Source organism: Clarias gariepinus, chromosome 22, assembly GCF_024256425.1.
Source record: "Clarias gariepinus isolate MV-2021 ecotype Netherlands chromosome 22, CGAR_prim_01v2, whole genome shotgun sequence".
Classification (NCBI taxonomy): Eukaryota; Metazoa; Chordata; class Actinopteri; order Siluriformes; family Clariidae; genus Clarias; species Clarias gariepinus.
The window spans coordinates 6,338,262-6,360,999 of NC_071121.1; the positions used below are offsets into that span (position 1 = coordinate 6,338,262).

The 22,738-nt window shown below is 41.4% G+C and overlaps 2 protein-coding genes across 11 annotated transcripts in view; both read right to left on the minus strand.

Annotated features, from left to right (window-relative positions):
* huwe1 (HECT, UBA and WWE domain containing E3 ubiquitin protein ligase 1) overlaps window positions 1-22,738 on the minus strand; it is a 57,989-nt gene that overhangs the window by 6,799 nt on the left and 28,452 nt on the right. For 6 of the 10 annotated variants that reach the window (XM_053482301.1, XM_053482310.1, XM_053482307.1 and 3 more), the window contains exons 33-72: window positions 22,518-22,640; window positions 22,312-22,407; window positions 21,100-21,369; window positions 20,355-20,507; window positions 20,122-20,249; window positions 19,212-19,293; window positions 18,913-19,089; window positions 18,453-18,603; window positions 17,921-18,330; window positions 16,573-16,768; window positions 16,154-16,321; window positions 15,876-16,024; window positions 15,514-15,580; window positions 15,121-15,344; window positions 14,729-14,940; window positions 14,080-14,262; window positions 13,765-13,937; window positions 13,417-13,556; window positions 13,266-13,341; window positions 13,081-13,179; window positions 12,566-12,696; window positions 12,279-12,438; window positions 11,927-12,155; window positions 11,259-11,437; window positions 11,080-11,169; window positions 10,567-10,727; window positions 9,100-9,145; window positions 8,148-8,483; window positions 7,668-7,875; window positions 7,444-7,568; window positions 7,138-7,361; window positions 4,946-5,340; window positions 4,216-4,858; window positions 3,158-3,839; window positions 2,773-2,864; window positions 2,493-2,649; window positions 2,251-2,383; window positions 1,908-2,110; window positions 1,456-1,718; window positions 315-417 (exon numbers count right to left, since the gene is read on the minus strand). In XM_053482301.1, coding sequence (XP_053338276.1) covers window positions 315-417; window positions 1,456-1,718; window positions 1,908-2,110; window positions 2,251-2,383; window positions 2,493-2,649; window positions 2,773-2,864; window positions 3,158-3,839; window positions 4,216-4,858; window positions 4,946-5,340; window positions 7,138-7,361; window positions 7,444-7,568; window positions 7,668-7,875; window positions 8,148-8,483; window positions 9,100-9,145; window positions 10,567-10,727; window positions 11,080-11,169; window positions 11,259-11,437; window positions 11,927-12,155; window positions 12,279-12,438; window positions 12,566-12,696; window positions 13,081-13,179; window positions 13,266-13,341; window positions 13,417-13,556; window positions 13,765-13,937; window positions 14,080-14,262; window positions 14,729-14,940; window positions 15,121-15,344; window positions 15,514-15,580; window positions 15,876-16,024; window positions 16,154-16,321; window positions 16,573-16,768; window positions 17,921-18,330; window positions 18,453-18,603; window positions 18,913-19,089; window positions 19,212-19,293; window positions 20,122-20,249; window positions 20,355-20,507; window positions 21,100-21,369; window positions 22,312-22,407; window positions 22,518-22,640 — 7,837 coding nt within the window. The remainder of the gene's footprint in view (window positions 1-314; window positions 418-1,455; window positions 1,719-1,907; window positions 2,111-2,250; window positions 2,384-2,492; window positions 2,650-2,772; window positions 2,865-3,157; window positions 3,840-4,215; window positions 4,859-4,945; window positions 5,341-7,137; window positions 7,362-7,443; window positions 7,569-7,667; window positions 7,876-8,147; window positions 8,484-9,099; window positions 9,146-10,566; window positions 10,728-11,079; window positions 11,170-11,258; window positions 11,438-11,926; window positions 12,156-12,278; window positions 12,439-12,565; window positions 12,697-13,080; window positions 13,180-13,265; window positions 13,342-13,416; window positions 13,557-13,764; window positions 13,938-14,079; window positions 14,263-14,728; window positions 14,941-15,120; window positions 15,345-15,513; window positions 15,581-15,875; window positions 16,025-16,153; window positions 16,322-16,572; window positions 16,769-17,920; window positions 18,331-18,452; window positions 18,604-18,912; window positions 19,090-19,211; window positions 19,294-20,121; window positions 20,250-20,354; window positions 20,508-21,099; window positions 21,370-22,311; window positions 22,408-22,517; window positions 22,641-22,738) is intronic. The other 4 variants (XM_053482306.1, XM_053482304.1, XM_053482309.1 and 1 more) reach the window with 4 other exon arrangements.
* Window positions 19,146-22,738, minus strand: part of birc5b (baculoviral IAP repeat containing 5b) — a 152,257-nt gene continuing 148,664 nt past the window's right edge. The window contains exon 5 of the mRNA XM_053482317.1: window positions 19,146-19,155. The gene's annotated coding sequence lies outside the window, so the exon portion shown is untranslated. The remainder of the gene's footprint in view (window positions 19,156-22,738) is intronic.

Sequence of the window (22,738 nt, forward strand, 5' to 3'; positions counted from 1 at the left end):
GCGCCTAAGGAAATAAATCTCACACACTGAGATATCAGTGTTGTTTCTGCGCCGTTAAATCGAGAGGGAAATCCCAGCACCACTTTGTCTCAGAGCTGTGTTGGACTGTGAACTGCGTTTTGTTAAGAAATTTCCAAAATTAGGATTATTCACCAACAGGACAGCTTTACTGGACAACCATTTTCTATCACCATGCTCCCAGACTGATCCTCTGAAACCGTCAAAGCCTTTTTTTTCCTTCCATCTCCTGCAGCCCCCTCAAACGTTTGTATATCAAGGGCTACCTGTATTTAAAATACCCAGCAAAAACTGACCAGAGGGGGCCTGGTCCTGCTCCAGAGGTGAGGGCTGATCCACATCCATTGGAGACTCATCCCTCTGTGCTGCTGGCGGCTCTGCTGCTGAATGCATTTCCGACTACACCAAAGAAAGGGGGAGGGGAAAAAAATAAAAACATGAAACAAGATGAGATTCCACACAAACAGCTACAAATAGCATGTTTAATAAAAAAACACTGATGGATTTTATGTTAACAGCAGTCTACATCCTCTTTAAGAGCACCATGCATTAAAGGGAGACGATCAGGAGAGGTGCTGGGGCAGGGGCCAAAGCACTCAGCCATAGCAGCCAGCCAAAATCAACACACACACGAGTAAAAAGCTAAAAGCACATTCAAAATTCATAACACCACAAAAGCCATAACAAGTACACAAACATCAGGCTGTCAGTTTGCTACTGCATGTACAATGCAGTGAAAGTTTAATAATAACGTGTGGAACAGACTAAAGAGTCGTGTGCAGTTAAACCAAATTGGAGGCATAAATGTCAACACACTGAGAAATGTGGTAGGAAACATCAGTCTGGCGTACGAACCATACAGAATACTTGTAGGTGTATAGAAGCGGTTCTCAAAGTGGGGTCCGTGAAGCATAGCCAGGAAGTCCACGATTTTAAAAAAATGTTCTTACAGTGGTGAAAATCACAACCCATCATTGTCAGAGTTACTATATTTATTATAATTTTTTTATATCATCCTGTTTGACAGGTCATGTGAATTAAACGAGCCAATTAAATTAAGCCAAACCTTAATTCCATAACAAGCCTATAAACAATATCTTGAACAGAATGAATTTTTAATTTTAATAAATGTGTTCTATGGGAGGAATGATTAGGAATAAAAATCTCAATGGCCCAAATAAATTTAAAGAATTTTATAGTAAACATTTAATCTTAGTATTTAACTAGTTGTATTAAACATCTCCATGACTGATTATTAACGTCTTATCAAACAAGACAAAGTTTTATTTTTATTTCTGACCCTAAATGTTTTCTTAAAAAAATAAGCCCAATCGGTTCTTTCTCAATCCTTAAGTATTAATGAAGGTGTTACGTTTACATGGTAAGTAAGTGTAAGTAAGTAGCAGTGTGCCTGCTGGAAATGCGGGCCATGCTAACCGTGGCAGAGCTGGCTGAGCCGGCGGGCGGGTTGTTGCTTGCAGCAGTGCTGGGGACATGACCAGCCGCCACAGATGATCCAGAAGCAGCAGCAGCAGCAGCAACAGCGGAGGAGGAGGACGACGACGAAGAGGGCGGGGCAGCCTGCTGGAGGCGGCGTGCCCGTTGCCCCTCTCTCACCATCTGAATAATGGCGTCCGCTTCGGCCTCCAGTTGGCGAACCGCAGCCTGAATACTACTGGTAGAGCTTAGATTACTGGAACCTGCAACCACAGAGCAGACTTAATCTATATGTTTTTGCACTGGCATTAAATCCCCTTAACTTTCAGGTTCTTGGTTCAACTGAAAGTCGATTCATGAAATCGATCTCGATTTCAACTGAAAGATCCAAATAAAAATGTTTATCATGTAGTCATCGAATCAGTTTGCTTTCACAGTTTATTTTCACTCACTCAGTCTTCCAGTCTGCTTGGCCTTCTTATTGGCGCGCCGTGTGTCCTCCCTCAGCTGTATGATCACCTGTAGCACTCGCAGAAAGAATTTCTGCGTGGAGGTCTTGGAGGTAAGTGAGCTCATGCAGGGCAGCTGTAGCTCCCGACCACCGAGCGTGCGCTTCTGAGCAGCCACGATCACCACACTCTCTGATCCGTCGAACCTGCAAGCCAGCCAGAGAATGCGGTGTCAAGCTAACATTATAACATTGCTCTGTTTCACAAACTTTTTTTTTTTTTTTTTAAAGATAAATGCTTTGTGTATGGCCTCTGTGTGGGGGAAATAAATGAACAGAAGGCTCACCTGCTAGTCATCTTGCCCTTGAGGCGAGCAGTAAGGGAGGGATCTTCATGAGCCGCCTCTGGAGACTGGGCATCAGCCCGTGCTCTCTTCTGTTGCTCCAGGTTATACTCTCGTAACTCCGCAAGTAAAGTGCCTGAGCACATGAAAACATGTAAGTGGTCACTTTTAAGCGTATGCTCTATAACAACTTAAAAACAATAAATAAATAAATAAATAAATGGATAGCGTATTGTTGTGCTAACCGATTTGTTTGCAGAGCGTGCAGCCAAGGTGGCGCGCCCCGCTGAGCAGCAGTTTGAGCACAGTGTCTCGGGTCTGGCCATCCCCTCTGGACAGCTGCAGAAGGATGTTGGCAGCGTCCTCCAAACCCTCCTCTGAACACGAGTGGGATGTTAGAACCTGGTGTAAAAAAACAAACACACACAAGGGTCTCCTAATTACAGTGCCGTTGCTGGGGCAGAATAAAAGCTATTAAGTTAGATGTGAAGGTCAGTGTGTGTATGTGTGCATTGTGTCACAAACCTCCACAGAGAGTTGCAGTTGTTTCTCTGTTAATCCAGTGGATGCCAACTTGGTATCAGGCTCGGTGATGCTCCCGCTTGCTTTTTGTTTGCCTGCATCGAAAAAAAAAAAAAAACAGAAAAAATAAATTATATTCATTCTTTCACCTTGGCTACCAGATCTCTTTTTGGCAAAAACATACCTTGGCAAGCTTTTGAATTATGTGAAATACTGTAATAAAATAAAAATGCAATAAATCTTTGTTGTAAGTGAGGCAGTATAAGTGGGAATCTTTGTGAAGAACAATTCTTTAGTAACTTAATATGCAAAATAAACAAATCACGTTCAAGCTTTTAGAACATATACAATTTTACTGGTTAAACATTGGCATCTAGAGCCCCCGTACCAGCTGTGGTGCCCGTAGCTGTGGTTGTTGCTGCAGTAGCAATAGGGGCTGGTTGAGATGCAGGCACTGTAACTGCTACTACTGCTGCTGCTGCTGCTGCTCCCTGGCCAGCTGCCGTACCGACTGATGCGGCAGCGGCCTGAGCCGTGGGAGCTGCAGAAACGGCAGCCTGGGGCACGGGGTGTCCAGCTGGCACCTCGGTGGCCTTGTTGTCAGGCAGAGCGATCGAGATAAGCGAGAGCAGCCGCAGGAGTTTCTCAGTGAGCAGGGAGCTGCGGCGGATGACGGGGTGAGACAGCATGTTCATCAGTTGGCCGAGTGGAGACGCCTCCAAGCTCAACTGAGCTCCCTCGGCCTCGCCGGACGCCCCCAGAGGCACGGTCTTCATGGAAGCCTTGCCTTTACGACTCACATTCATGTTATCCAGCTTGACTAGTAGGTCCCAGAAATCGGTGGAGATGCCCAAAGACTGTGGGGTGCCTGTACAGTAGCTGAGGGAGTTGTGGGTAGAGGAAGGGGTGTTTGGTGTACCAGAGATATTTGTCTGGCTACCGCCACCTGATCTGCAGCCTACACTCGCTGTGGAGACAGAACTACTACACAGGCGAGAGTCCAACTCAGAGGAGGAAGAGGACGACTGAGGATCCTTGCAGCGCTGCTGTGTGAAGTGGCTGGGGAATACCTGCACAGAAGAGGAAAAATTAATTATGTTATGAATCATCACACCAACAATATTATTATTATTATTATTATTATTATATATAAAAAAAAATTTTTACATAAAAAGATATAATAAACTACAAATGGAAATTGGTCTAGCATTTTTCAATCTTCGTTTGATATCCATGTCACAAATTGGCGCATATTAAACATTTGTGAAGCTTTGTAAAATAAGTTAAATCTATATTCGTTTGAATATGCTGTTGGAATTGTGATGAATAAATCTTTAATTTATTTTATTATTAGGACATGTAGTTACTTAGATATTTATATGTCAAACGGAAAAATTTACTACTACAAATTAAATTAAACCAAAAAATATATATAAAAAGTATCACCTTGGCCAGTTGAATAAGGGTATCCAGTACATGTCGACAGACAACAGGGGCAGCTTGTGGGTGTATGTGCACTGTAGAACCTCCACCTCCTGAGCAGCTGACTCCTGCCCCGGTTCCTGAAACGCCACCGCCCAGGCCCGCTGAGCCCATAGCTCCACCTGCCGAATGTCTGTCTGCATGCTTCCGGCCTGAAGCCCGCTGGATCTGGAAGATGTTGGTCCTGCAGCCCAGCGCCGCATCCATGGACACCGAGAGCCACGAGAGCTGGCTGGAGCTGCGCGACTCCACTCGGTTTAACAGCTCCAGAGAGGACGAAGACACAGAGGTTGAGGAAGAGGAGCCCTTACTGCCACCGGATGTCCCCTGACCTTGTGCGCGTTTGCCTCGAGCCTCGTCAAGCCGCGCCGTCTCCAGACAGAGCTCGCTCTCACTGCTGCGCTGTAGGATGGAAAGCAGGCTGCGGATGACCCAGCCGCGCGTCTGCGAGTGGTAGCACAGGTTCCTGAGCACACGGTGCAGCCTACTGGTGTTCAGCTTGGGCTCGTCCACAAACAGAAGCACAAGGAGGCATGACAGTGCCTCGTGGTCCAAAAGTAGACGACCTCTGAGGCGCAACAGGGAATCCACGTTGGAGCTAGATGGGCTGCAAGGAAAAGTTGCACATGTTAGTAAACAGGTGAAACTTATTCAAAACGACAAAATTCCCTCTGCCCTTAAGCACTTCGCCTACCGATTGTGGTTGGAGCTGCCACCCATCTGGAATGTCCCACCTCTCTGCACAGCCAGGCGGGTGTACTGCACGCCACGGTTCCCACCTAAACGGCTCGTGAATGCAGGTGAGCGCAGAATGGCTGAGAGGGCAGAGGAGGAGCTGTGGCCGAACAATCGCTCATGCATCAGTTGCCTCTGACGAGCTTCCTGCTCCCGGCGCAGCGCTGCAGCCTCGGCCGCAATGTCTGGGGGCATGACGGCCAGCACGCTGTCCTCCATGTCCTCCAAAACAGAGCGGCGCAGCTCAGACGGCAGTGTCTGGATAAACGTGACTGGGTCCAGGGGCTGGTCTCCCTGAGGGGGCTGTTGGGATTGATCGCGACGCTGTTGCTCTGCCCTCTGCTGAGCCAAAACCTGATCATACAAAAAGAGCAGTCAGTCTCTAGCTTATGCAAAACATTTTGACCAAATAGAACACTAGTATTAATTGCTTGGCAAATGTACAGTTCGGCAAAAAAGTATTTATTTAGCTACCAATTATGCAAGTTCTCCTACTTTAAAAGATATGAGAGGCCTGTAATTTTCATCATAGGTATACCTCAACTATGAGAGACAAAATAAGAAAAAGAAAAAAAAAAAAAAAAAAAAAAAAAAAAATCACACTGTAGGATTTTTAAGAATTTATTGGTAAATACCTCGATAAAATAAGTATTTTGTCACCTACAAACAAGCAAGACTTCTGGCTCTCACAGACCCATAACTTCTTTAAGAAGCTCCTCTGTCCTCCACTCGTCACCTGAATTAATGGCAATTATCAGTATAAAAGACACCTGTCCACAACCTCAAACAGTGGCCGAACTGCACTATGGGCAAGACCAAAGAGTTGTCAAAGGACACCAGAAACGAAATTGTAGACCTGCACCAGGCTGGGAAGACTAAAGTACCTGCAGTGGGTAAGCAGCTTGGTGTGGAGAAATCAACTGTGGGAGCAATTATTAGAAAATGAAAGACATACAAGACGACTGATAATCTCCCTTGATCTGGGGCTCAATGCAAGATCTCACCCCGTGGGGTCAAAAAGATCACAAGAACTGTGAGCACACAGGGGGACCTAGTGAATGACCTGCAGAGAGCTGGGATGAAAGTAACAAAGGCTACCATCAGTAACACACTGCACCGCCAGGGACTCAAATCCTGCAGTGCCAGACGTGTCCCCCTGCTTAAGCCAGAACAACATGTCCAGGCCCATCTGAAGTTTGCTAGAGAGCATTTGGATGATCCAGAAGAGGACTGGAAGAATGTCATATGACCAGATGAAACCAAAATAGAACTTTGTGTTCGAACTTCGGAAAGAATGACTGGGGCCATGTATCGTGAGATTTTGAGTGAAAACCTCTTTCCCTCAGCAAGGGCGTTGAAGATGAAACGTGGCTGGGTCTTTCAGCATGACAATGATCCCAAACACACCGCCTGGGCAACGAAGGAGTGGCTTCGTAAGAAGCATTTCAAGGTGCTGGAGTGGACTAGCCAGTCTCCAGATCTCAACCCCACTGAAAATCTTTGGAGGGAGTTGAAAGTCTGTGTTGCCCAGCGACAGCCCCAAAACATCACTGCTCTAGAGGAGATCTGCATGGAGGAATGGGCCAAACTACCAGCAACAGTGTGTGAAAACCTTGTGAAGACTTACAGAAAACATTTGACCCCTGTCATTGCCAACAAAGTGTATACAAAAAAAAGATTGAGATGAAATTTGTTATTGACCAAATACTTATTTTGCACCATAATTTGCAAATAAATTCTTTAAAAATCCTACAATATTACAATTATTTGCTTATTTTGTAACCAGTTGACCAGGCTGAAATCCATTCAATTTATTTTTCACTTTTTGTGTTATACTTTGGAAAAAATATTTATGTTTGTACCAATGAAGGAGTGTTTGTTTGTTTGTTGTTGTGTTGAAGTTTATGAAAAAATAAAGTAAAAAACAAACAAAAAAAAAACCCTGCAATATGATTTTTTTTTCTTCTTATTTTGTCTCTCATAGTTGAGGTATACCTATGATGAAAATTACAGGCCCTTTCTCATTTTTTAAGTGGGAGAACTTGCACAATTGGTGGCTGACTAAATACTTTTTTGCCCCACTGTATCTTTAATAGTTTGATGCTCAAGTTTTTTTTTTTTAAAGTAAAATCTGCTCATTGTGTCTCTCACCTCCTCCTGGATGGCAAGCGGCAATGCAGCCAGAAATTCACGGCTGACTTCGGTCACCCCAGGGCCTCCTCCCAGTACAGCGGTTGCTGAGGAGGATATGGAAGAGGATACAGAGGGGCGAGAGGGCGGTCTGATACCCAGTTGATTTTGCAGCACCTCTCGACGGATGTCCTCAGGCAAAGCAGCTAAAAATGAGGGGTCTACGCCTTCTGGCAGATTGATCCCTAAGCACCGAAATGTTAAAGGTGAATGAGATGGAACCTAATAAACATTGTGATCCTGATTATTTAAAATACACACACACACCTGCAAGTGGATCATCCTCCACATTGCTGGTAGATGGAAGGGGCTCTTCTTGGATGGCCTGGGACTGGCTATCAGCACTGTCACTCCGAGGCATGGTCTCGCCCGGAGAGGACACAGAAGTTGAACTAGGGTAATTGAGAAGATTTCAGATTAACCACAACAGGACAAAACATAGACTGAGTTCTTACCAAGAACTCAAATCCAAGTTTAAAAAGGTTGCTTACCCTGTATCTGCATCTGTTTGCCTGTCAGTGATCCCACTTTCACCACTTCCTGACAATTCTTGAGACATGTGATTAGGCTGTGCAGAGCTGGGGGCGGGTTCCTCCTGTGTTGCAGAGGCGGGACTGCTTGTATCCATAGGCGATCCCTCTAGCTGCGATACCACTGGCACAGGTTCGGAACTTTCTGCTATATCTGGGCTCAAAGACACTAAAGGATAAGAAAAGACTTAGTTAAGTGACGAAAGAAATATTAATTATGCACCATTACAGACAGCTGTGTTTTCCAGGAATCTTTACATTTAACTGTGATCAACCGTACACCCCCCAAAATATCAGCACAAAGTATTCTTCACAAAAATGGTTTGTACATGCGAGTTTGGGTTTTGGTCCCGTTTGTAAATTGACCTGAGTACAGTCTAAAATACCCTTTAAAAAATTTTTTTAAAAACCCGCACCATACAAGTTTGATACTTGACCCACCTTCTCTAACTGTGTCCAAGGTTGCTCCTCCTCTTTCACCACCAGTGGAGGCAGGTGACATTTCCATCTGAGAGGCTTCTGCTTCACAGTTCGGCCTATCAGGGGCTGAAAGCTGAGGTACGGTGCCCGCCAGCCCCACGAGGGAATCAGCACGCGAGTCAGCCAGCAGGAGCTCTGCAATTGGCTGATGTACTTGCTGATTGATAGCCGCCTCTAATGAAACTAAAGCCTGTTCGTGCGGGGCAGTGGGGGTGACTTCTCCTGAAGGGGGGGCTGTGAGGAAACCCTCAGAAGAGCGGGGTGGATCCAGACATGAGGATGCTTGCTCTCCTTCTGCTATTTGGGACATATGGTATAAAATAAGTGGAACACTCATAAAAAGCCAAGTTTCAGTTAAATTAGATGCATCATGTGTTGCTAAACGCGGCTCAGGGGCTGCGATAAGGAAGGCAGTAAGTTGTATAGTTATCTCCTTCGAGGGCTGCGCTATCCTGATCCCCAACAACACAACTTACTACCTCACCACAGCGCAGCCAGACAGACCTGCTTTAAAACCATATATTAAACAAATGATGACATCAAGCAATTAAATATAGAAAGTGGATCAATCGAAACCATTAAACAAATTACAGTTTGTGAGCAGAGACGGGCCATGTGGCGGGTTTACCGTGTCGACAAGCGACTGCCGTGGGAAAGACAGTAGGCTGTATAGTTATCTCCCAGATCTGGTGTGATCCTAAAACTATACAAACTACTACCTCATCCCACAGCACGCAGAAAGCCCCAGCACGCTGGTCCAACTTTGTTGCTGATTTAGCCAGGATGCAGCAGTTATGACAGTTTAAAATCTATGTATGGATCTACACAACACTGTTATAAAATCAAAACCCTCATACATTACAAAATATATACACAAATGTCAGAAACGTGACTTTAAAAGTAATTAGAGTACCTGCTGAGTTTTCTGTTGTTCCGTTTACAGTTCCTATCGTAGTACCCTGGAAGGCACAGAGACAAAAACTCAGACCTCTATATAATAATAATAATAATAATAATAATAATAATAATAATAGGGCTATAGCTATTAAATATATTTTAGTAATTAAGTATTCTACCAATAATTTAATTGATTAATCGGATAAAATGTAATTTTTCTTAATTAAACAGCAATGTAAAATATATAAGAGAAACAAAGATTAATTGGTTTTCTTTTTAGAAAAAAATCTACTTTTATTTTTTAAATGCATACAGCATTTTATCAAAAATAAACAGTCATTATTCATAATACAAGGAATAGCTTAAAGTTGACTGAAATTAATTAAGTGTGTTACAGTGCCATACATTCTTATTTTAAAGCCTTTTCCCAGATGCAAAAACTGAAAAAAGGTATTTCAAATAACTAAGTTTTAAAGAAACTAAGGCACACAAATTGCCCCTCCACATAATCTCTATCAAATATTATATTAGAACATAAATTTATAGGTTTATGGTTTACAAATTGCACCAAACAAATTTAATTATAAAATAAGCAATATATATATATATATATATATATATATATATATATATATATATAAATAAAAGACATGTTGTATAGGGAAAATTTATATAAATTATATATTTTTTCATATACAACATGTATATTTTTATATTGCTTATTTTATGATAAAAATTGTTTCGTGTAATTTTTCAACATAAACAATATTTAGTGTAAAAAATAAATGTGCCACAAAATAAACGTATAAGAATTTGTATTACGTGTCTTAATTTTCGTGTATTAATTTGTCACAGGGTTAATTATAATAGTAATAACATATTTGATAATAATAATAATAATTATATAATATATTTGATAATAATAATAAATTTTTTAATTTGTGAAATAATATGAATTTGCCTAGAGTTAATTACAATAGTAATAACATATTTGATAATAATAATAATGATATAATATATTTAATAAAATAAAATATTTTATTAAATATATTATATCATTAATATATAATATTAATTATATATTATTTAATATTATATATTGGGGGGGGGCATTTTATCAAATAACACTTTTCATTTTGCAGCCCTGGTGTTTAGTGATGGCTTGCATCCGGAAGCGCGCTGTCACGCCAAACAAATAGTTGCGGAAAAACGCAAACATAAGCTTTTAAAATTAATTAAATGAAGCTTCAAGGCAGAAGATTTTACCTTGATCATTTTTTGTAATCGAATTACCCGAGTTACTCGAGGAATCGTTTCAGCCCTAAATTATAATAAAGCATATGAGAAGAATTCTTAGTTTGGCTGAAACTCACTTGCTTTCACTCAGATTAATTATTGATCTACTTTATTAGTGCGAGTCACATTCTGTCTGTGCCAGCAATCCCCTGGCTGTTACCCATGTCCTCCATGCCCTTTTCCAAACCTGCAGTGTTTGTTCCCTGCTCTCATCTCCAGCCGAAGTGCTCCTTTCATTCTGCTTGGCCTCTTCTTCTTCAGCCAGCTGCCGTCTTCTTTTTTCCCTGCGCTCCTCCAGCTCCTCGTCACGCAGGCTCTCCAGATGTTGCAAGATGGGGACCTTCACCACTGGTTCAGAAAGGATTAATAAGGTTTAAGTTTTTTCAGAGTTAAGCAGAAAAACCTTTTTTTATACATGAGAATAGGGATGCATGATTCGATTAAAAAAATTTACATTGTGTTTATTTTTACACATTGCGGTTACAATTAAATCTAAACATTTAATATTAAGCTATTGCATGAATCATGAGAAATCCAAGCAAATAATGACAAAAGTAGGACTTTCCTGCACTTTGAGTGCAATGCCACAGCTGCTTTTAAGTGAACTTGATTGCTGTACAAATTATTATTCATTAATATGCCTTGAAACTAAAATCTCTTAAAAATGCCTTACAGAAAAAAACCTGTTGAGGCTTCATACCTGCAACACAATCGTGCATGCTTTCAGCATCCAGCACTTTACATTCATCTGTCCATCTAGTTAAGGCTGTAGGGATACTTGAAAGTGTGCCTAAAGAAGAAGAAAGAAAAAAAAGTAAATTAATAAATTTAGTTGGACCGATTTATTAGATTTGGTTACACAATCCTGCTCTGACTCACCGGCCTGGCCACCAGCACTACTCTGCTCATGAAAGAAATCATCGAGAAGCTCGTCATCAGAGCGGGCGATGATATGCACATCCTCGTTGCCGACCAACAGGCGAGCACGTCCGCGGGACTGAAGAGGCAAAGAGCTCGACAGCTGCAGGATGTCTGCTGCTGCACTGGGACCTAACAACCTGCAATACAACGATCAGAGGTTCATTCAGAACACTGTGCAGCTGATAAAATACTGCATAAAATTAATATTAATGGTCATACCGGCTGTGTTTATGATGTATTATTTGTTTTTAGAGAAATCTTATCACTTACTGATCAAATGTAAAATTCTCAAAACAATTATCGTTTGATTATATGGATTACTAAATCGTGATAACATTAAAAGCAGTTTGCGGTGTGAGTAAACACCTTGATATTCCACAACATACACTGCTGGTTAAACATACACTACTAATGGTTAAACATACAAATTGTCAGTGTAATTATTGAAATTGATGTAATATAATTAAGATAAAAGATTATTTTCCAATAAACAGCAGGTTTCTTCCAATTGGTTTCTTCTTTGACAGTTTTCCACAGAAATGTGCACAGATTTAATTCACTTCTCCCTACATCATTTACTTCTCCGTATTTTGACAGTTTGCCATGGCAACAGAAGCCTGGCTTACCTCTGCAGAATGAGTGGAGGGTTGGGTTGGCGGTTTCCTGGATAGTGCACATGGATTGTGTGACCCGTGTTTGCGGTAAGCTGGCGGAGAGTACGCTGGCTGCGGCCCATGCCCTGAGTCAAGCGGCTACTGGTACTCGTTCCACTCAAAGTGAGGGAGCCATGGTCAGCGTGGCGCACCATCAGAGGATGCGAACTAGGGATGTTTCCTGGGGAGGGAGGGATGTCAGCTGGGAAAGAGAGACAGAGAGGACCCCACATTTTACACATTAGGGGAGGATTAAGAAATTTTCTTCCCTTCCAAAAAAAAAACAAAAACAAACCCAGAATTTTAAAACACTAAAACTATTTACCAGAATTGGAGAACATGTTGTCAAACTCTATGATGAGGTCATCATCTCTATCAAATCTCTCAAATCTTATATGAGGGGCAGCATTGATATCGGGAAAGTCCTCGTCTAATTCCATTTCCGAGCCTTCATCGTCATCATCTTCATCTCCCTCTTCGTCGTCCTGATCATATTTAAAGTAAAGAAAAGCAAAAGATATTGAGAGAAAGAAAAAGACAAGGAGGAAACTGCAAAGAAAAATTTACAAGAGCAAATAAAACCAGGCTCTTTGATTTCTTCTGAACTCGTACCGGATCTTCTTCTTCCTCCTCCTCCTCTTCCTCTTCTTCCTCATCCTGGCTATCCTCATCCTCATTACTGCCACTTGAGTCTTCTTCCTGAGTGTGCTCCTCATCCTCTGGCTCCAGGATGTTCATGGAGTCTAAAGGAGAGAAGTAGGGAAGAAAACAGGGAAAAAGATCTAACAATATTTGCCTCTACAGAAGTGTCAAGAAAAGCAGAAACTCTCTTATTGTGATCAGTTGTTTGTTTTCCTTTTTACAAAAACTAGAGAATAAAAAGGCCCAAATTATTCCTATGCGCAGATATTTTATTGATTTATGATCAGATTTGACTTACAAACAAATCAGTTAAAATATCACTGTGCAATAGGTCTTTTCAATAATATACCATTAAAAAACCCCCAATAAAAATAAGAATAAAATCCAAGTACAGATTTCATTTCTCTCTCTTACTTGGTCAAAAGCATAAAAAACACACTCTGAGCCAAGTATATTGATTGCACTTTGGCAAAAACATGTCCTACCTTCTCTGTTTGCCTGCAAAGTGGAAGCTTGACTCATGTTTGAAGGAGCTTCATCCATCAGCACATCTTCCTGAGATTCTTCGTCTCCAGAGCGACCGACTTAAAAACAGATTGCAAAATCCTGTTTAATGGAAACGGTCTGTCTACACTCAATTTTACTCAAGTTTAATATCTGAAGAGCTTACCGATGATGGTACTATTTACAGTTCCTGCATCCCTTTCTAACAGTTCATCTATCAAATCTACCAGTTCATTCTCCACCTGCAAGAGAGAGATACTTTAAATCACCAACTGCTGTCGTAATGAATCAAAGTCGGACAATGACGATGAACGTACTTGCATGGCCTGGGTGCTGAGCACCTCAGGCTGGCCTGCGATGACCACGGTGTCCCCTTCTGCCTCTCCATCCATCAGATCCCCATCTGTAGCCTGGCCTCGGTGGCTATTTTCAACTGGCTCTGCCTCACCTGCTTCTCCTGGAGACAAACCATAATAATAATATAATAAAATAAAAAAAACTTTAAAACCATTACACACACTTCCTTTACAGCCAGCTCTCCTTGATTCAACAGCCACCGCAATGTCTAAAATCTACCAGGTCTGCTAGTAGTAGTCCTAAATGGAGACAATTATACTTTTGCGATAATACTTTCGACTACAGAAATGGTTATACAATGCAGTTACCTTGATCCTGTGTATTGCTGTTGCTGTCCCTGGTCGTGCCCACAGTGTCATGTTCTGTCTTGCTCTTGCTGGAGCCTCCCTTACCTCCGAACAGGCTACTGGGTTGGTTGACGATGCGTGAGAGTGTCTCTAATGGTTTGAGGGCAGCATTGACTGTGTTCGCCATGTTGGGACTGAAATCAAAGAGACAAAAAAAAAAAAATTGGTTTTACACTATTTCCTGACTGAGACATACCCAAATCATGACCATAAACATATAAACTAGACTACACAGCAGTCAGGTACACCAACAAGTGTGTGTGAGAGAGGAAGCACCTAGATAGGTCAAGGCTGTGAGGCACTCGGGCAAGGTCGTTAACCAGGCCTTTCTTCAGGAAGAGACGGATGATGTTGTTCATGCCGTTGTGCTGCGTCTTGGCAGTGGCTGTGCTGTAAAAACTGGAGGTGGAGGGGCATGACTCCATAATGGTGCTGATGATGCACATCACTGCTTGAAGCCTGCAGAGAGGACGGGGAGGGGGTTTAAAAAAAAATTACAAAATTAAAAATTAAGCTACAGGAAACCAAGAACGCTGAACAAACTTTCTGGAAGAATTCTGCACAGGACCTTAACCTTGTATCTTACAGAATTATGCTTAGTTTGAGTTTAGCAGCATTTCTTCAGCTTCTAAATAAATTTCCAGCTTAGTAATCAAACACATTCTCACACACAAATACATGATTGATTACTCAACATTTAAAACAAACAGCTTAGAATAAAAATGTGATTAATAGCTATGCATATTCAGCACTGTAAATCTACATTTATGAATACAGAGTCAGCATTAATAATCAAAACAAAATAAATTCCAAGCATCTGCTGCATCTATGCAAAAACACCTTTTGAAATTAACTGTTATAGTTGTAAAATAAGTTTGATGATTAACGGCGTTTGATAAATATTATTAAAACTAGCTGCACTAACCGAGTGTGTTTCTCCGTGCCCTCAGTCATTGCCAAAGCTCGGCTCAGTGCAGCCTTCACCTCGTTGACCAGCGTCACCTGGGCCTCTGTGCCAGTTCCTGCTGCTGCAAGGCTGGCCAGGAAGAGGCGTGCAAGGGCAGGGGTGTCCTTATCCTCAGAGTTCTGTGTGTGTGGGAGCAGATGATCCAACACAAAGGCCAGCACACTACAGTCCTGCAAGCAGAGACACAATCATTAATTTAATTAAAGTAAAAAAAAAAAAAAAAAAAACCCTGAGTGTTTTCAAGTAGAAAAAACAAAACAAAAAAACACTTGGTTTAAGCAAACACATGCAATTAGTATTCAATTGAAGAGTAAACACTAGTTCATGCAGCTCTGCCTCTTTCCACCCACCTCTTTAATAAGCTCAGACTGGCCAGCAGTGTAGTTGTAAGTGGCGATGAGTGTGGCGATGCCCACGTACGAGCGCACCAGCTCAGCTAGGAGCCGCAGAATAGTGGAGGTGGGCATCAGAGGTTTGCTGGCCTTGGCCTTAGCTGCCCTGCTTTCTTCCGACGAGCCTCCTCTGTCTCCTTCCTGCTCTTTTTTCTCCTCTCGCATCTCCTCAGGAGTTGAGGCTAGTGAAAAGATTGAGGGTGGCAAAAAAGAAAAAGACAGGAAAGTCAAAAATATAAATAAATAAAAACAGAGGGCACTGAATGGACACTATTTTAAACTTGGATTTAACTCAGAGGTGCATCACAGTGGCTTATAAAATGCATATGGGAATTAATTTATTTTTTTTACCCTCTCCCTGAGGTGTTCCAGACTGGGAGGACTCTGCAACCGCACCATCTGCAGCAAATACCTGAGTCTGGAAAATAAACAGGGGGAAAAAAAAGAAAGAAAAGAATGTCACTTATTTGCAGCATCATCATTCACAGCCAACAACAAAGAGAGTTGGGGAACAAAGTTTTTTTTTTTTTTAATCAATTTAAACAACTTTGCACAACTACTCTGCAACATCATTTAAAAAAAAAATATCGGTTCTATTAACCTATTTTATATGCCTTACTACTTCACACAACTTTATAAATAAGGGGATTAATAAAATAAGCAGTTCTTTGTCTACTAATGAGCGAAATTTCCATTCTCGTATGTAGACTTACATTTATGTGGAATGCGGACTGAGAGTCGAAGTCGCTCCCCTGCCGTGTGAGTCTGTACTGTTGGTAAACATCGTCCCCGACGTCCTGTAGGATCTGACAGAGGTCCTGACTGCCTGGAACTGTCACCAGGCGTTCTTCTCCTTTCTCTGCTACAAACAGAAGTAATTACGGTGAATTGGAAAAACCAAAAAAAAAAAAAAAAAAAAAAAGCAACATTCTGAATGCTGTAATATGTAACTAAATCACAGGTTTGTAACAATGACTTTGCTTGATATTACCTTCCTCAGGTGCATGGTATGCTGCCAAGGCATTAAGCATGTCATAGATGACTTCTTTAATTGTTTCTGGGATTTGTGGAAGTGGAGACAGCTTCAGGGGTGTAGTCTTCACCAACTGAACGGCATTAGGGCCTTTAATTCTGAAGTTCTCAAATTCATCATCTGAAGCTACGACAAAGGGCGGGAGGCAGATTAATAAATAATAATAATAAAAAAAATATAAATACAAAAACAACAGATAAGCAAAAGAGCAAAGGTTATTCACACATATACAGCTTTTTGAGGCTTTTGCATTGCCACAAAAAAAAAGGCAAACAAGCATAAAGAACTGGCATAACCAATCGGCCCAAGATTTTTGCTTTCATTTGTTAAGTAAAAGGACGTTTATGTTTAAGTTGTGAGGGGAAAAAGTTTTATACCTGTTCCAGCACCTCTGGGAGCTGGGAGAGCGATGCGGACACAGTTATTGGCGGTTTCTGTGAAAACTTCTGGGTTCCTGCATGCCGCTGGTCCTAGCACTCGCAGAATGTAATTAATCTCTCGAGAGCCTAAACTACCAGACACCACACCAGACGTGGTGCTTCCTGCTCCACTGGTCACTGCAGAACGTACCACCTGAAACAGGAGCAAATCAGTAATTATAGCGCACACAACTCACTACCTTAAACATTTAAACAGCCTTAACTGTCTACAGAAAGATTTACACTGGCCTTCTGATGTAGGACAAACTAAAAAAAAAAATAGACCATTTACCGGATACATTTACATTTTTCCCACCAATAAAAATCCCACCCTGAGTTATCATCCTCTGTTCTATAACTTAAATGTATTATAGGGTTATACAGGTAGTCCCCGACTTATAAATAAGTTCCATTCTGGAAGCACGTTCGTAAGTCCAATTTGTTCTTAAGTCTGACAAAGTGAGTGTTATATGCCTTTGACATGAATATAATACAATGTAAAGCATACTGATCCACTTGACTAAATCTGTCCCCTTTGCCAACACTACCATCAGTTGGCCAAAAACGTAATTGCGCCCAAGGAAATTAATCTCACAGTGAAATAGTGCCTTTGCTCTGCGCCTTTAAATCCTGATTTATAAACGCCATTTTATTTCCGTTTTCCACTCTGCTTTCTCTCCATTTTTAGTTGTAGACTGTAAACTCTGATTTGTTGATTTTCCAAAATTAGAATTATTCACCATGATGACAGCTATACAGGACAGCCATTTTCCATCATCGTGCTACCGGACTGATTCAATAAATCGCCACAAGCGCACACAAAATATGCCGAACTTTGGACATTTAATACATTCACTTACACACTGAAAATATTGTATATAATTGTATATACTGGTACACTGATACCACTGCATGCACTGATACCACTGATGCACTGCAGTGTCAATTTTTAAACAATACACGCAAGCTACTTGCCACAGAGCTACTCCATGATTCCATAAACCAGGAGCAGGATCGTGGTTCGTTTGTACCTGCAAAAATTCGTAACTCGGGGAGTACCTGTACTGTGTACAACTGGCTTACTACACGAGGTACAGCATATCAGCCAAGTAAACAGGAATATTTCAACTATTTTCACCTTAATTTCTAAAAAAATAAAATAAAAAATATATATACACACACACACACACACACACACACACACACACACACACACGTGTGTGTGTATTTTGCTACAGCATATGTTGCCACTTGAATGCATTTAAAACCTAACAAGAATTTTAAAGAACTTAAACGAGCGTGGTACCTTTTCCATGGTGTGACGCAGTGTAGCCGGGTCCTCGATAATGTGGCGGAAGAGCAGAGTGACAAGTGGTGTGAAGCCATTGAAACCGGAGCTTTGGGTCAGGCCCAAGATCATGTGAGTACTCTTGAGCTCGGCGAACATCATGGCATAGTGATGGACACGTGTAAGGCGCAGGCATAGGCGAAGCGTGGCATGCAGGGTGTCAGGGTCCACGGGCACGCTGATCATGCTGACGCAGGCACGGATCAGGAGCGTGGTCATCTCTTCAGTCAGGCCCTGTACCACAATGCCACTGGATCCAGACATGGCGTCTTGGGAAGCAGCGGGAGCGGTGGAAGCGGCCGAGGAGGACTCCTTTTGCTCAGTTTCCTCTTTAGGGGGAGCCATCTCGACCGCTAAGGATGCTGGGTCTGTACCATCGAAAAGATTTTAGAAGATTTCAAGAAGAATTAGCACAAGTAACACATACAAATATATAATGAAAATTTATCCTAATTTTATACTGCTGAGTAGGTAGTGGTGTGGTTCTCACCTGCGTCAGCTTGGGTCTCCTCACTCTTGCTTCTCTGTTCTTCCTCTCGCTCAGTCTCAGCTGCATTGCCAGATTTGCTGGGTTTGGGCATTCGAGGCACTCTCTGCACTGTTAGCATGACAGGCCGCCTGTTCCCAGTCTCCTCATTCACCTGCATAAAATGGATTTAACTTTTTTTAAAATGGCTCTAAGAGAAACGTGCTATGAAGTCTGTTTCAGGTTCCCATAGTGCACTTCAATCATGTCCTTTTTTAAAAATATATTATTATTTTTCAGAATGTTATTTTTGATCTAGTGAAATATAAAGATTTGTTAAAAATGTCAGCATGTAAATATATGTATCTTTTAATAAAGCTCAAAGTAAAGCACCTCCTCACAATGCCTATCAAATGGTGTGTTTGTTTTACAAATACAACAAAAACAATCGATATTATAAGCATAACACAACAGCTTTAGTCACCTGAACCATGGTGTTGAACTGTACAGTGTATCTCCTACGGCCGGCAGTAAAACGGACGCTGGTCTCGCCTGCTCTCCACGCTGAGTCTATGGTGCTGTTGTTACTGGCACTGTAGCTACACCAGCGGCCCGATCGATCATCAAACCACCGCCAATTATTTCCATTCGGTTGAAGGTACTAAAACATTTTTTTTTATCAGTTGTTTAGGGTAACGCATCCCAATGCCACAATAAAAAAAATAATAAAAAAAAACGTGTACCTTGATACAGATTGAAACTCTACATTTTAACTGCACATACCTTATTCATTTGAGCTCTCCGCTTGGAGGAAACAGCCATTTTCTCATAGAAATCAATGAGCAAGAGCACTGGAGTGATCCATCTAACAAAAAAATAAAAAATAAAATAAAAAAGTAAAAATGGTAAAAAGTAAGTAGGTGAGACTTGGACAAAAAGTGCAGACATATAATTAAAAAAATAAAAATTCATTGTGTGTGCTAAAGTTTTATAAATCTCCACTAAGGCTCTGTGCTGACAACAAGGAATACATACGTACAGGAAGTCCCCGACTTACAAATGAGTTCCATTCCTGGGAGCAATATTGTAAGTCCGATTTCTTACAACGTGAGTCTTGTACGCCTCTGACACAAATATTAAATGTAAAGCATACCAAATCCACTTGACTTAATCTGTCACCGTGCCTAAGGAGGTGAATCTCTCAGTAAGATCTAACAGGGTTGTCTCTGTGTCTCTAAATCGTGGACGCCATTTTGTCTCAGAGCTATTTTCCACTGTATTGGACTGCAAACTCTTTTTTTGTTGTTGAGGTTTTTCAGAAATTAGGATTATTCACCATCGGGACACCTTTACAGGACAGCTATTTTCTATAGTCATGCTCCAGGACTGATTCATTGAAACTGGTGAGGCCAACTCATTTCTCCCGCACCCACACACATACAATATACCAGACTTTGGACAATGTATACATTCACCTACACACTGAAAATATTGTATATAATTGTAAATATCGGTATGTGGTGCACTACAGTGTCTATTTTTTGTACAACACACTTGAACTACTCTCGTGATTGAACCGGAAGTAGAACTGCAGTCTATTACTTTCTCCAGAAATTCGTAACTCAAATGTTCTTAAGTCAGGGAATAGCTGTATGTCAAGATTACTTCCATTTACATGATGGGTAGAACTTACTTGGGTGTCTGAATGTCTTTCTGCTCCTTGGCTGCCTGCAAGCAAGGCTGAACGACCTCCAGCAACTTAATCAGCACCGACAGAACCCCGCTACTCTCCACAATCCGCGCACAGGACAGCTTTAGCTCCTTCAACACAACATCACTTCAGTACTCTTACATCCACATAATCAGTATACATGTCTTTAAAAAAATAAATTAATAAAAATATCTGCAAATAAAATTAGCATTTACCTCGAAGAGCAAAGTGAGGAGGAGAATACGTGTAGCCAGGTTGGAGGCCTGGGGCAGCGTTGCCATTTGTTTGGTCCACTCAGACACTGTTTTCGTGTCACTGGTGGTGAGTGGCACGGCGGCTTTTATCAGCACATCGGCAGCCTCCCACACCTACCGCACAGACACGGAATAATGAAGGCAAGTGCTAACTCATGAAACTGTGAGGCTGTATTCAGGTGCCAAGCTGCAGTGTCATTGCAGTTTTTCTGAAGATAGAGAGACCTGCAGCTTTGCCATTGCTCTCAAGCCTTAAATCAAACTAACAATGTGTTCTATGATAAACTGCTGAAACGGCACAGATGAAATGACCAATAAAGGTCAAAATCGTAAATCTGTAAAATGTGATGCATGTTAAATCTTAGTCATGTCTGCTTTGCCTGCTAAAGAGATCTCGGCAGAATTCATCTACGCGTCTGAGGCAAGCTGAAAAAAAAAAAGTAAAAAGAAACTGGAAATCTGCCACCTTAGTTGTTTTATAGGCTAGTTTTTACACTTCCCACATTTTATTGATACCGCCTGGGTGTTTTCCAGGATCCATGGATGCCCTGCATAATCAGGTCCTTAATAATCAAATACTCAGCATCTCTGCTTTAGAAGATTTAATTTTAATATATAAAGCATTAGGCATTAATAGCTCACTGTAAAATGTTACTCATGGAATATTCCAATGCGTTACTTTGCGTTCCAGCTGTGTGAGACTGACCTGGTTGACCACCTGGCGCAGGATGAGGTCTCTGTATTCTGGGCCGTTCCTTTTAATGGCGGTCATAAGCAGGTCGCAGAGGCGGTAGACGGTGTCTGGCAGCTCATCCAGCAGGTGAAAGCAGCCTGGCAGCATTGTGTCCGTGAAGGCATGGAGCTCGGCGCTGTCGAGGGGCTCAGCCTCCAGAAAACGCTCCAAACAGCGAGCTTCCTCTTCCTCTGCTTGTTCACGTGCTCTCCTCTCCTCCTCCTCACGCCTGCGGGCTGCCTCCTGAGAATACGTTCATGGACAGTATTACGACACGGTTTCTTAAAAGAGCTGGACTATATACATGAAAGGCCTGCTCATGTGTGGTTTTTTTACAACAACATCCTCAGGTACATTTTCTTAAAATGTCAATTAAAACAAGTCTACATGAGTTCCTCCGCTAACTAGCAGACTTGAAAAGGCCCATATTAGAAGGGTTTAAAAGGGGCCCCCTTGCGGTATTTCCTAAACCGGTATACAGTATACTACTACAGTTCTATTCCTTCAAGTTTAGAATTCAGTGTAAGAATTATTATTCAGTTCCATACACACTCGTGTCAAAACCAGCCTTTTAAATTTTGCTTCTGAGTTATCTCAGGGTTACAGGTTAAATTGTACAGGTACAGGTTACAAAATTGTAGAACTCTTAAAACAAGGATATTATGATTTTTTTTTTTGCTCATAGAAACCACAGAAAACAACAATAATCATGTGTACCTGTGCCATTTCTTTGCCCATGTGACCCATTTTCTAATTTTTGCTGAGTCATGTTTTAGGGTAATCGGTTAACATTCAAATTCAGTTCATCACAAAAAGATGTGCGTCACTCTATATTGGGCAATCCTGAGCCCTATGTATGTTCATAAAAAAAAAATACATAAATAAAAAAAAAAATAAATAAACACGAAACAAATAATGACTAAAGTGCTCTGAGCTTTAAGTGCTACGAGCAATGGAAAAACAAAAACAGTCCAACTATCTGCCTCAATTAATTTTGTAAATTATTACAGTATAGAAAAAAATATATTTAAAAATAGTTATGGTACACTTTTCATTCATCTAGAAAAAAAATCCTTGATGTTCACAAACACTAAACACTCCCCAAAAGCTGTATGTTTTACACGGTACAAGTCGTACAGCTTTTGGAGGACGGCTTTTCTTGTATGCCTGTGTCATTCTGCCCACCTCAGGAGAGTCTGAGCGCTGCTCCATGCTGACTTCTTGACCCAGAGACATGGCAATGGCCCTCATCATCTGGTCCTCTTCAGACATGGTGAATTCCTTTAGTGACACAAGCCAAAGTCACTATTTGTAAGCCTTATGTCTATGTGTCTATGCCTCGTGTGTTGTAAAGCAATAAACCAAATTTTTAATTTTACAGGGCGCCTTACCCGAATGGCAGCACTGAGCAAGGGTGGTGGATGAGTGAGGAGGTATTCGGTGGCCTGCTCCATGGTGGTGGTGTTGAGCAAAGCCTCCATGGCATGCTCTCTGGAGAAGCCCATGTCTATCAGCTGAACAAAACAAAAAAAATAATAATTTTAACTTTTATTTAAAATAAAAAATGTAATACATTTTGATTATTTTAACATAGTTTTAGGTTAAATATTTC